Source organism: Balaenoptera borealis (genome assembly GCF_965194805.1).
Source record: "Balaenoptera borealis genome assembly, chromosome: 13".
In the NCBI taxonomy this organism is placed as follows: Eukaryota; Metazoa; Chordata; class Mammalia; order Artiodactyla; family Balaenopteridae; genus Balaenoptera; species Balaenoptera borealis.
Genome location: NC_138870.1, coordinates 42704567 through 42717172, shown reverse-complemented (window position 1 = coordinate 42717172; position 12606 = coordinate 42704567). Strand labels below are relative to the sequence as shown.

Below are 12606 nucleotides of genomic sequence, written 5' to 3'. Positions count from 1 at the left end.
GTTCTTCAGAGGAACCTCAGGGGCCAGTTCTGGGAAGACGGGAAGATCTAAAGGGCTGAGCCTGTGACCTTCCACCCCAGCGGTTCTGCTTTGATCCCTTTTATATGTGAGGTTCTAAGTTATCATTTGAAAAGAGGATTCTCCAACAAAAAAGAACTACTGATCTGGCTAACCTTTGTCCCATTCCTCTGACAAATAAGGAACTTGTGGTCCAGCAATTATGACTAAAGATCACATCCCAAGATAGTGGCAGAGCTTAATCCAGGACACTTAATTCCTCCACCACCCGTGCCTGCCCTCCTGTCACTGCTCCTCCCACTCTTGTTATAACTTTACCCATTCCACAGTCCCAAGAAAGAACAGGGTTTATATTTAGTTTTCTGTGACCAGTTTCCCTTCATTAAGAAAAAATTTGACCCTCAGATCTCCCTGGTTAACTTCTTTGCTTCTCTGTAACATTTTGGTGGTGAAATTATTCCAGAAGAAAATACATTTCCTAAAACTTGGGAGTTTCTTTTTTCCTTTTTTGGCTCAGTGAGACCTTTGCTCTATTTGAAGGCATACAAGCAAGAGTCATGGCTCAGGAACTCTGTTTTCTGGTCTTAGAAAAGGTTGAGACACTGTTATTACTCCCCAGATAATTTTAGCATCCTCCATCAGCTGCCTGCCTCACAGCTGAGCATTAAGGAGCAGTTGCAAGATTAAATTCTTTGTGTGAAGAGGAGACTGGAGGACAAGAAAATCTGGGAAGGGAAGAGGGATAAGATTTTAACTATAGAAATCTCATGGCAAATATTTTTTCCCTCAGATTTGGATCTTTAAAATGTCTTCACTTCTCCCCCTATCCAGTGACCTTCACATTTTTTGTCAGAATAATGCTAGTTGCTCCGAGCGTCTTTGAGGAAAGTCTAAGGCCTGAATCCTGATCTAACACTTAATTCGGAAGTATTGTACCTCAGCGTCTCTTAGCATTCTGAGAGTCAAAATGTAAAAGTACCAAGGACCTAACTTGGAAGAAAGCAGTGGTGTGGAACCTTTCCACACCACTAGTAGTGGTGTGTATCTACTATTTAGCAAGTACTTCATTACAAATAAAGGGTGGTGATATTTGAGTGGGAGTTTCAAAACAATTCAAGACAACCATCAGTGTATACACCTGTATCTTACAGATAGATGACTCAGTGCTAAAAGGATAGGACTGAAGATGGAAACTATTTTGATCTTTCTTTAAATATACGTTTCTGTTAAGACAGTAAAGGGAGGGGAACCTCTGAGCTTATTTATCCAACTAATCACAGTGTAAATTGTTCTCCTTGCCTTGGAGAACAATTGGCTAAGAATAAACCTGTCTGCTGATTGGCTCCAGCTTTCATATATTGTATTATTGCTGTAATATACTGTAGATGATTACCCAACGGGTGTGGAAACATAAGTTCAAGGCCAGTCCTAAGTTTCTTTCTAGCCATAATCCACTGTGTTTCTGCATTTCCATTTTTAGGGACTCTTAGATACAGTAGTACAAGTGGGGAAAAAAATATATGTACAGGGCCATTCACCAAAGCACTATTTGTAATGATGGATAACTGGAAATAATCCAAATGCCCATTAAAAGGACTATGGGTTAATAAATTGTATTTATAACGGAAGAGGATTGCCAGGGTTACCAAAGACTTCTATGTTGCTGAATCAAGGAGATGTTTGTTAGCCTTTGTCTTAGATGACCCCTTGCCACTTCTTCCCACATTTTTTCTGCTCTTGGCTTCTCTGGGAGTCTCTTGGTTTTCCTGTTACCTCCATCTGTTCCTTCTCATTCTCTGTTATCACCTCTTCTTCATGTTCTGACTGCTAAATGTTAGAGTCTCCAGGACTGAGTTCTGGGCTTTTTCTTGCACTACGCACTCTTCATAGATGATATCATATACTTTCATGGCTTTAGTATCATCTGTGGACAGACAAGTCCTAAATTTATATTGTTAGCTCAGATCTCTCTTTTGAGCTCTGATTAGGCAGTGTATCTAATCACTGCCACCCCCAAGTGGATGCTTTAGTTAACACGGCTAACGCTGAACTCTTTGTCTTCCCCATCCCCAACTTTGCTCCTCCTTCCATTGACTCATCTGCTGGAAACCTGGGAGTCATTCTTGACCTTGTCTTCCTCATTACCAATCCTGTTGATTCTGAAATATACCTCAAATCTATTCATTTTATCTCTAGTGCCACCACCCTGGACCAAGCCAGCATCTTCTCTCACTATTGCTGCCTCCATTCTCAGCCCCCTCCAGTCCATTCTCCACACAGCATCCACTGCTCTTTTAAAAACATGGCTTGGGTCAGTGACCATTCATTGTACCTAAGATTACATTCAAAATCCTTAGCATAGGGGCTTCCCTGGTGGCGCAGTGGTTGAGAGTCTGCCTACCGGTGCAGAGGACACGGGTTCGAGCCCTGGTCTGGGAAGATCCCACATGCTGCGGAGCAACTGGGCCCGTGAGCCACAATTGCTGAACCTGCGCGTCTGGAGCCTGTGCTCCGAAACAGGAGAGGCCGCGATAGTGAGAGGCCCGCGCACCACGATGAAGAGTGGCCCCCGCTTGCCACAACTGGAGAGGGCCCTCGCAGAGAAATGGAGACCCAACACAGCCATAAATAAATAAATTTTTAAAAAAAAATTTAGGCGTAGACCCAGCTATACACACCTTGCCACCATAAAAAATCTCAGAGTTTCATTGAAAAGAAAGAAAAGGGGAATGTCTCTTGGAATAATAAACATATTATAAAAAAAAAAAAAAAATCCTTAGCATAGCCTGCAAAGCCCTTGCCTCCCAGCATCATCTCCTGACCTCTGCCTTTATCGCAGAGTGCTTCAGCAACATTGGAGTTCTTTGTATATCTTATACACATGAGACACTGTCTTGCCTTGGGGACTTTGTGTGTGCTCTTCTTCTGTGCCTGGAATGCTTTTCTTGCTTCGTTTTGCTTGGCTGACTCCTTCTGATCAAACTTCAGATCTCAGCCTAAAGGTCACTTCCTCAGCAAGGCTTTCCTTCACACACACACGCACGCACACGTGCATGCCCGCGCACACACGCACATATACACACCCCACCCACCACCTTCTCAATTTGGTTCCTTTGTTAGGTTGTTGAATAATACTCTGTCCTTTTTCTTTGAAGAATTTACACTATATATGTGTGTATGTATGTGTATATGTATATATTTGTGTGTGTGCGTCTGTGTGCATGTACATGTTTAATATTTAAGCTATAGGCTGCCTGAGCCTGAACCAAAGCTAGCCTATGTCTCTTTTGGTTATTTCTTTCACTACTTTTTCTCTAGTGCTTAGAACATATTTCTTTTTTTTTTTTTTTGGCCTCGCGGCACGGCTTGTGAGATCTTAGTTCCCCAACCAGGGATCGAACCTGGGCCCACTGGCAATGAAAGGGCCAAGTCCTAACCACTGGACCACCCGAGAGTTCCCTAGAACATACTTCTTTTTCTTTTTTTTTTAAATTAACACTGATACTTTTTTTTTTTAATTAATTAATTAATTTATTTATTTATTTTTGGCTGTGTTGGGTCTTTGTTTCTGTGCGAGGGCTTTCTCTACTTGTGGCAAGCGGGGGCCACTCTTCATCGCAGTGCGCAGGCCTCTCACTGTCGCAGCCTCTCTTGTTTCGGGACACAGACTCCAGATGCGCAGGCTCAGTAGTTGTGGCTCACGGGCCTAGTTGCTCCCGCGGCATGTGGGATCCTCCCAGACCAGGGCTCGAACCCGTGTCCCCTGCATTAGCAGGCAGATTCCCAACCACTGCGCCACCAGGGAAGCCCCTAGAACATACTTCTTGAGCAATATTTGTTTTTTTTTTTAAATTTTGTATATTTTGGATGTTAATCCCTTATCAGATATATGATTTGCAAATATTTTCTGCCATTGCATGGGTTGCCTTTTCACTCTGTTGATGGTGTCCTTTGGTTCACAGATTTTGCTGAAGTCCAATTTATCTATTTTTTCTTTTGTTGCCTGTGCTTTGGGTGTCATTTCAAGAAATCATTGCCAAATTCAATATCATAAGGCTTTGCCCTTGTTTTCTTCTAAGAGTTTTATAGTTTTAACTTTTATACTTAGGTCTTTTTTTTGCATGGGGATATCTAGTTTTTCCAACATCATTTATTGAAAAGACTATCTTTTCCCCATTAGATGGTCTTGGCATCCTTGTTGAAATCCTTTGGCCATATATGTGAGGGTTTATTTCTGGGCTCTCTATTCTATTCCGTTGATCTACATGTCTGTCTTTATGCCAGTATCACACTGGGTTGTTTTTTTTTTTTTAATTTTGGTAATATGTACATAACATATAATATACCATTTTAACCTTTTTAAGTATACATTTCAGTGACATTAAGTACATTCACATTGTTGTGCAACCATTACCACTGTGCTTTTGTTCTTTATATAGTTGCATAGTATTCCACTGCGTGAATACATTATAATTTATTTACCAGTCCTCTGTTAATGGACATTCAGGTTGTTTTCAGTCATTTGCTATCACATTTAATGCTATGACAAATAATCTAATGTAAAAGTCATTTTTGCTTGTGTGAGTATACCTATAAGATAAAATTGGCGAATCGTAACATTTGTGCTTTTGTAATTTTGTAATTCTTGTAAATTGACAAAATGCCTTCCATAGAGGTTTTATTAATTTACCCTCAGTATGTTAGCTTTTTTTTTTTTTAAAGCTTTTTCTACTTGATGGATAAAAAATGTTCTTAGTGTTGTTTGAATTTTTATTTTGAGGCTGAACATTCTTATTTTTTATTTAAGAGTCATTTGATATTTTCTGTGAACTGTATGTTTATGGTCATGCCCATTTTTCTATTAAGTTGTTTACCAGTTTCTTATTGATTTGTAAGAGTTCTTTGTATTTTAGGGAAATCAGCCTTTTGTCTGTAATGTGAGTTTCAAATATCTTTCTAGCTTGTCATTTGATTTATAGCAGTTCTAATCCCATTTTCTTCCATAACCTGTGGTCAATGAAATCCCAGAAAAATTTGGAAGTCCTTTCACCCTACCCTATAAGAAAGTTCTGCTCAGTTTCAGAGTATTACCCTGTCTGGTGAATGAGACACTGATATCTGATTACTGTTAAAATTTAAACAATAATAAGACTGGAAGAGACGTTAGAAATCCTCTCAAATGCACTTAATTTCGTCAATGAGGCCCAAGTAAATGAAGTGATAAAACCCAGGTTACATAGCAGGTAAGCAATGGTGCCAGACCTAGGACTTTCCTCTGGCTTCCATTTTGGATGAGGTTGTTCTATTTAACACACACAATAAGGAAGTTCTGAGCTTGTGAAGGTTTTTATGAGTTGAACGTTGGTTTTGGTAGAGGAATGGGCCCTTTCCCGTACTGCTCTTTACCTTTTTGTCTCATCTCCTTTTCCTTGCCCAAATGCCTTGTGAATTCTGAAATTCTACCTTAAGGCAGGAACAAATGGCCCGTTGAATGTGCCCTTTTCTAGGGTTGGGTTGGTGAGTTCTAGACATGCAGGCACGCGGTGGGGATTCTCCATGTGATGGTGCTGCCTTCAGTGCTTGACTCAGAGGCTCTGAGGAAGCCAGGTTAAGATGGTTCTTAGTGGTTTGGAGATTTGCTGTAACCTGGACCTGCCAAGCCTTCTTTGTCTTCAAATGCAGAAAACCTGATCCCCCCCCCTGAAAAGCCCTGGGACTTCAGTTCTTTCTCAGGGATCTTCTGAGCAAGTAATAAAAATTATAAAATAAAATGATGAAAGTAATAATAAAATTAAAATAATAAAATTATATAAGCCTGTTTATCAACTCTAAGATGCCACTGACTGTAGGCTGGGCCATTATTTTATGCATCACTAAGGAAAAAAACACTGCTAATTAAAAGGACCAATGCTTGCTTAGCACAGAAACTTTTCTCACGTATCACTCTTACGCATAAGTTATAAAAAGTAAAACAATTTTTCTTTAAATGGCAAATCGTAGTGTAATCTCTCTAAAGACATTTAAGTGGTATTTAAAACATGTATAGTATCATCAAATACATTTAACTGAGCAAAAGCAACACTACCAACAGCATAGACTAAGTTCACACACATACAGGCAGTGTGACTACCTCTTGATCATTTGGCCGACAGGAATTGTAAGATTTCAGAGGCTTGAATGAGGGGGAAATGTGCAACCTAGGATTAACGCAATGCTATATACTTTGACTAATTCCAAAGCATTTTTATGCATGTGATCTTGTTTAATCTTCCCAGCTTTATAGTACATCATTTTCTAGATAAAGAAACTGAGGCTTAGAGAGGTTGACTTGCCTGAGATCACAGTGAATAAGTGATGAAACTGGGACTTTAAAACCCCAGGCTTGGGACTTCCCTGGTGGTCCAATGGTTAAGACTCTGCGCTGCCAATGCAGGGGGCCCGGGTTCGATCCCTGGTCAGGGAACTAGATCCCTCATGCCGCAACTAAAGATCTTGCAGGCCCCAACTAAGACCCGGAGCAGCCAAATAAATAAATAAGTATTAAAAAACAGAAAAAAGCCCCAGGCTTTCTGTTCTATCCAGTTGTTTACTAGCATTTGACCTCATTGTCTTGGGTCTTTCTCTTAGAGCAGATGACTGCAACAGTGCAGGAAGTGAGGGCTGTTCTGATTCTCTGCTTCTTCTGATAGAGTTGATTAAAGATAATCCCTGGCAGAGATAGGTGTGCAGAAGTGGTTTTCTTAAAGTCTGAAAGAGTAAAAATATAAGTTTAATTTGAGGACATTCTCTTTTCTCCCCCCTCTTCTCTGAAGGTACCAGAAAGCAGCTGAAGAAGCAAACATGGAAAAGAGGAGAAGTGTAAGTATTTGGAAGCCCCGGGACATGTGGAACTTCGCAGGCAGAGCCCACGTGGCTCAGCCACCTGCAGCCTCTATGGGGCGTGGGCTCCGAGTCAGCTGAGCCGGGCATTTGTGCCAGCTGGTCTGACTGGTGAATCATTTGCTCAGGAGAACTTGGCTCAGGTGCAGAGAATCTTATTTTTTTCCCTGAGGTTCTCCTTTTGAGCCACTCTTTCTTTCCTGAGTTAAGGATAGAAAGCCAAGTACTTTGCTTGTGGTTATAAAATGGCTTACTGCTTCTGCTCAAATTAGGCTACAGGGCTTCCCAGGCTGTTTCCTTTTTTCCAAATCAAACAACCAGAATGTTTCTCTGCATTTAAATGGTAGCAGCTGTGCAGCTGTTGTCATCCCCCTGGGTTCTTTGTTTAAATCAAACTTCTTGACCCAGTCTAGTTAGCAAGTGTCTTAGCTGCAGGATCCACCAAAGGTGAAAACCTCAGAACCAGCTCTGAGCTCATACCCATTTGTACTCTCCCGCTGGCTAACTTCCAGCTGGGCTGGATAGTGTTTTTCTTTTGAGATCTTACTTGATTTAATGGTATGAGGGAAAAAAACCTCACATATTTGGGCAAGAATTCTTTAATTTGGCTGGCATTACGAAAACATCCTCCTGGCAGCTTTCAGTGCCTAACCTATTTAAATTAGAACATAACATGCCCCTGTCACTTTGTTTTCTCTAAGGAGGCAATGCTGACAGGTCTTTGACTTAATTTTCCTGTAATTCGAGAATGGATCCCCTCTGGTGCACTGTAAGAAAACTTACCATCATTTCACTCAACTGCTGTTTTCTTTTCTTTCCTCCTTCTCTCTCTTGCGTGTTATTTTTCCCCTTTCTCTTTTCTTCCTTCTTTTTTTCCTTTCATTTATTCAATTAGCAAGTATTCATAGAGCACCCACTATATGCCAAGCACTGCTTTAGGCACTAATACAGGCTACATCTCTACCACCATGGAGTTTATATTCTGGTGGGAGAGGCAGACAATAAAGATGTGTCAGGTATGAAACAACATGAAGCAGGTAAGAAGGATGAGTATAGAGGTCAAGAAGAGATTTGAGCAGAGATCTGAGGACATGAGCTAGGGAGAAAAATAATTCAGGCAGAAGATAAGAACACATGCAAATGCCTCGAGGCAAGAACATTCTAAGTGTGTTTGAGGAATAGGAAGAGAAATGTCATGTAGGGCCATTGTGAGGACCTGAACCTTAACTGTGATCGAATGGGGGCCTTTGGAGGGTTTGTGTGCAAAGGAGTAATGTGATCTGACTAAAATTTTTTAAAGAGGAGGAAGAGACTAGAGGAACAATGGCAGAAGCATGAAGACAAATTACGAGACAATTGCAGTGATTTAGGCAAAAGATGATTATGGATCGGACTGGAATAGTAGCTGTATAGGTGATGAGAAGTGGCAGGATTTATAGTGAAGGTAGAGAAAAAGAATGGCAACAATGCTTTTGGCCCAAACACCAGGAAAAATGCCATTGAGATGGGGAAGATGGCAGTAAAAACAGGTTTAGAGAAGGGGAAATATTTATTAGAAGCTCAGTTTTGGACATGTTAAATGTAAAATTCTTTATTAAGATATCCAAGTGGAGAGGTCAAGTAGGAACCTGGATGTACAAATCTGGAATTGGAAGAGATCCAGGCTGGAGGTGAGATGTGTGTGTATCAAAGTATCTGTGGTTTGTAAAGACAAGAGATGCGTGAGATCACCTGGGGAGTGAGTACAGCTAGAAAAGAGGTCTGAGTACTGAGCTCAGGGGCACCTTGTTGCTTAAAGGTTGGAGATTGAAGGAGGAACCAGCCAAGGAGACTGAGAGGGAGCAGCTGGTGAGATAGCAGTGGAAATAAGAGAATGGAGTGCCAGATGTCCAGTGAAGAAAGTGTTTCTAAAAGACATGTTATCAACAGAGTCAAACACACAGATAGGCTGAGAACCGACCATCAGATTTGGCAATATGAAGGTCATTGGTCACTTTGTGCTATTTGGGAGTGATGGGATAAAGGCCTGATTGGACTAGGTTCAAGACAGTAGGATGACAAAAGTTGATACCACAGGTATGGATGAACATTTATGGAGCATCTTTTATGTGCCAGGTGCTGAAGGCACAAAGAGGAATAAGATGTGGTCCCTGCCTTCAAGGAACTGCTTAGAGTTTGGAAAGTAGAATTTATAATCCCAGTGGTATAAGTACCATATTAAAGAAATATTCAAGGTGCTGGGGGAATTTAGGAGGGACTCATAACCTGGGCTATGACATGTCAAGGAAGACTTCCCAGAAGAAGTAGTGCCTGACTGAGCCTGAAGGATGACTAGGAATTAGCTAAGCAAAGCGGGCAAAGGAGTGGCAGAGGAAGCAGCACGTGCACAGCATGGAGGCATAAGAGAACAGGCACATTGGACAGTTGAAAAGATAATTGTCCCATTCACCAAGATGGAGAATTCAGGAAAAGAAACAGATTAAAGAGTGAGGAGTGAACGGAGGAGAGGCGAGACTTCAGCTTTAGACAAGGATGAATTTAAGATGTCTATAGGATTTCCAGGTAGAACTGAGACGTAAGGAGAGATATCTGGCTAGAGTTAATAGGGCATGAATCATCAACAGACAGCTGGTGGGTGAAACCAGAAGGAGGACATCATCTATAGAAAAATACATAAAGTGAGTAAAGAAGGTAACCTAAGGCAGAACCTTGAGAGACCCCACCAATCCTCAGGGAGGGACTGAGGAAGAGAAACCTATAAAAAAAAAACAAAAAAAACTGAAGAGTGGCCAGAGAAATGGGAAGAAATCTAGGAAAAAGGGATGTCACAGAAACCATGGAAGGAAGGAATTCTGTTAAAGGGGGGAGTGGTCAGTAACACCAGATGCTATAGAGAGATCAAATAAAATAAAACAGAAGTGCCGGGGCTTCCCTGGTGGCGCAGTGGTTGGGAGTCTGCCTGCCAATGCAGGGGACACGGGTTCGAGCCCTGGTCTGGGAGGATCCCACATGCCGTGGAGCAACTGGGCCCGTGAGCCACAATTACTGAGCCTGCGCATCTGGAGCCTGTGCTCCGCAACAAGAGAGGCCGCGACGGTGAGAGGCCTGCGCACCGCGATGAAGAGTGGCCCCCGCTTGCCGCAACTAGAGAAAGCCCTCGCACAGAAACGAAGACCCAACACAGCCATAAATAAATAAATTAAAAAAAAAAAAAAAACAAACAGAAGTGCCCCTTGCAATTGGCAGTTAAAAGGTAAAAGGGTATGAACAGGTAAATAAAGAAGAAACAATAAATATACAAAAAATGCTTAGCCTCGCTAATAATCAAATATAAAGCAACTGTGAGATATAAATTGTAACCTAAACAGTTGGCAGATTTTTTTGATCAATAATATTTGGCATGTGAGGAATATTCTTATCCACTGTTAATGAAAAGTCAATTAGGCAATGCCTATTAAAATATTAAATATGTTTAGTACGCATTGATCCTGCAATTCTACTTCTAGGACTGATCATTGAGAAAAACTCACGAGTGAAATAAAATAAAAGTAAAAGGATATTTATTGCAGGATTCTTTGTAGTACTTAAACATTTGAAATAATGCAAATATCCATTGGTGGGGTAGTAGTAAATTATGGTACCTACATCCATCATAGTAATATATCATATATAATTTTTTTAAATTGATTATTTTATTTTTGGCTGTGTTGGATCTTCGTTGCTGTGCACGGGCTTTCTCTAGTTGCGGTGAGCGGGGGCTACTCTTTGTTGAGGCACGCAGGCTTCTCATTGCGGTGGCTTCTCTTGTGGCGGAGCGTGGGCTCTAGCTGTGTGGGCTCAGTAGTTGCAGCATGCGGGCTCAGTAGTTGTGGCTAGCGAGCTGTAGAGCACAGGTTCAGTACTTGTGGCACACGGGCTTAGTTGCTCCAATGGCATGTGGGATCTTCCCAGACCAGGGCTCGAACCCTTGTCCCCTGCATTGGCAGGTGGGTTCTTAACCACTGTGCCACCAGGGAAGTCCTCATATATGTTATATATGATATTATACTATGTGGTTAAGATTTTGTGTAACATGGAAAGGTCTCAAAAGCACATTAATGATTAAAGCAAGGTGCAGAATAGTAACTATGGTATGATTTTGTAGAAAAACATTACAGATAGTGTATAAAAATGAGGAAAAAATTGAGAGCATGTGCACCAAACTCTTGGCAGTGGATATCTTGGTTGAGAGGAGTGGGGGAGTCAAATAGGAAAATTAAAGCATATATTCAAGGCAAATATACATTCCTATCTTGACTATGACTTCCCCCCCAATAAGTTTTGGGTTTTTTAAATAAATTTATTTATCTTATTTTTGGCTGCGTCGGGTCTTCGTTGCTGCGCGCAGGCTTTCTCTAGTTGCGGCAAGTGGGGGCCCCTCTTCGTTGCGGTGCGCGGGCTTCTCATTGTGGTTGGTGGCTCCTCTTGTTGCGGAGCACGGGCTCTAGGCACATGGGCTTCAGTAGTTGCAGCATGCTGGCTCAGTAGCTGTGGCTTGCAGGCTCTAGAGCGCAGGCTCAGTAGTTGTGGCGCACAGGCTTAGTTGCTCTGCGGCGTGTGGGATCTTCCTGGACCAGGGCTTGAACCCGTGTCCCCTGCATTGGCAGGCGGATTCTTAACCACTGCGCCACTGGGGAAGCCCTCCCCCACAATACTTTTTTTTTTTTTTAAGGAATTCCTTTATTTTTATTATTTATTTATTTATTTATTTTTAGCTGTGTTGGGTCTTCGTTTCCGTGCAAGGGCTTTCTCTAGTTGCGGCAAGTGGGGGCCACTCTTCATCGCGGTGCGCAGGCCTCTCACTATCGCGGCCTCTCTTGTTGCGGAGCACGGGCTTCAGACGCGCAGGCTCAGTAGTTGTGGCTCACGGGCCCAGTTACTCCGCAGCATGTGAGATCTTCCCAGACCAGGGCTCGAACCTGCGTCCCCTGCATTGGCAGGCAGACTCTCAACCACTGCGCCACCAGGGAAGCCCTCCAATAAGTTTTTTAAATTACTTTTGTAATTGAGAAAAGTAATAAGTTAAAAATAAGATAATGAAATGAAAAATGTAAAGAAGTAATTGGTGATCCTGATTGGTGCTACTTCAGAAGTGTTTTGGTAGTAGAATTAGAGGGAATGGAAAGTAGTTAAGTGGAAATAGCAACTACACAAGACTGCTTTCAAGTCCCTTAACTGTGAAATGTGGGAGACAGCAATAGCTGGAAGAAGACAAAGTTGAAGGATGGTTCTTTTTTTTAACAAATTTTTTATTTTAAAATAATTTTGGATTTACAGTAGAGTTATTAAGATAGTATAGAGAGCTCCCATACACCTCCACCTAGCCTTCCCTAATGTTAACATCTTCTATAGCTGTGGTACATTTATTAAACCTGAGAAATTAACATCGGTGCAATGCTATCAGCTAAACCACAGGCTTTATTCAAATCTTACCAGTTTTTCCATTAATGACAGACAGTTGCTTTTAAGATCCACCAGACTTGTAAGAGACCTAATTTGTCTCCTGAAGAATAGGGAGAAATGTACATATAAATTTATAGAGGTGACTCTACAGGTGAAAGAATACTCACCTGAATACTCCAGGTGAAAGAATACTCATGGAAAGCAAGGTAGAGAAACATTCAGGAGCAAGTGAGTAAATTTGTTCCTTTAGCAAATACTAGGATCAGG

The 12606-nt window shown here is 41.6% G+C and overlaps 1 protein-coding gene across 4 annotated transcripts in view; it reads left to right on the top strand.

The window, feature by feature from the left end:
• Positions 1 to 12606, top strand: part of LIMA1 (LIM domain and actin binding 1) — an 86170-nt gene that overhangs the window by 36158 nt on the left and 37406 nt on the right. For all 4 annotated transcript variants that reach the window (XM_082352389.1, XM_082352387.1, XM_082352388.1 and 1 more), the window contains one exon: positions 6831 to 6876. In XM_082352389.1, coding sequence (XP_082208515.1) covers positions 6831 to 6876 — 46 coding nt within the window. The remainder of the gene's footprint in view (positions 1 to 6830; positions 6877 to 12606) is intronic.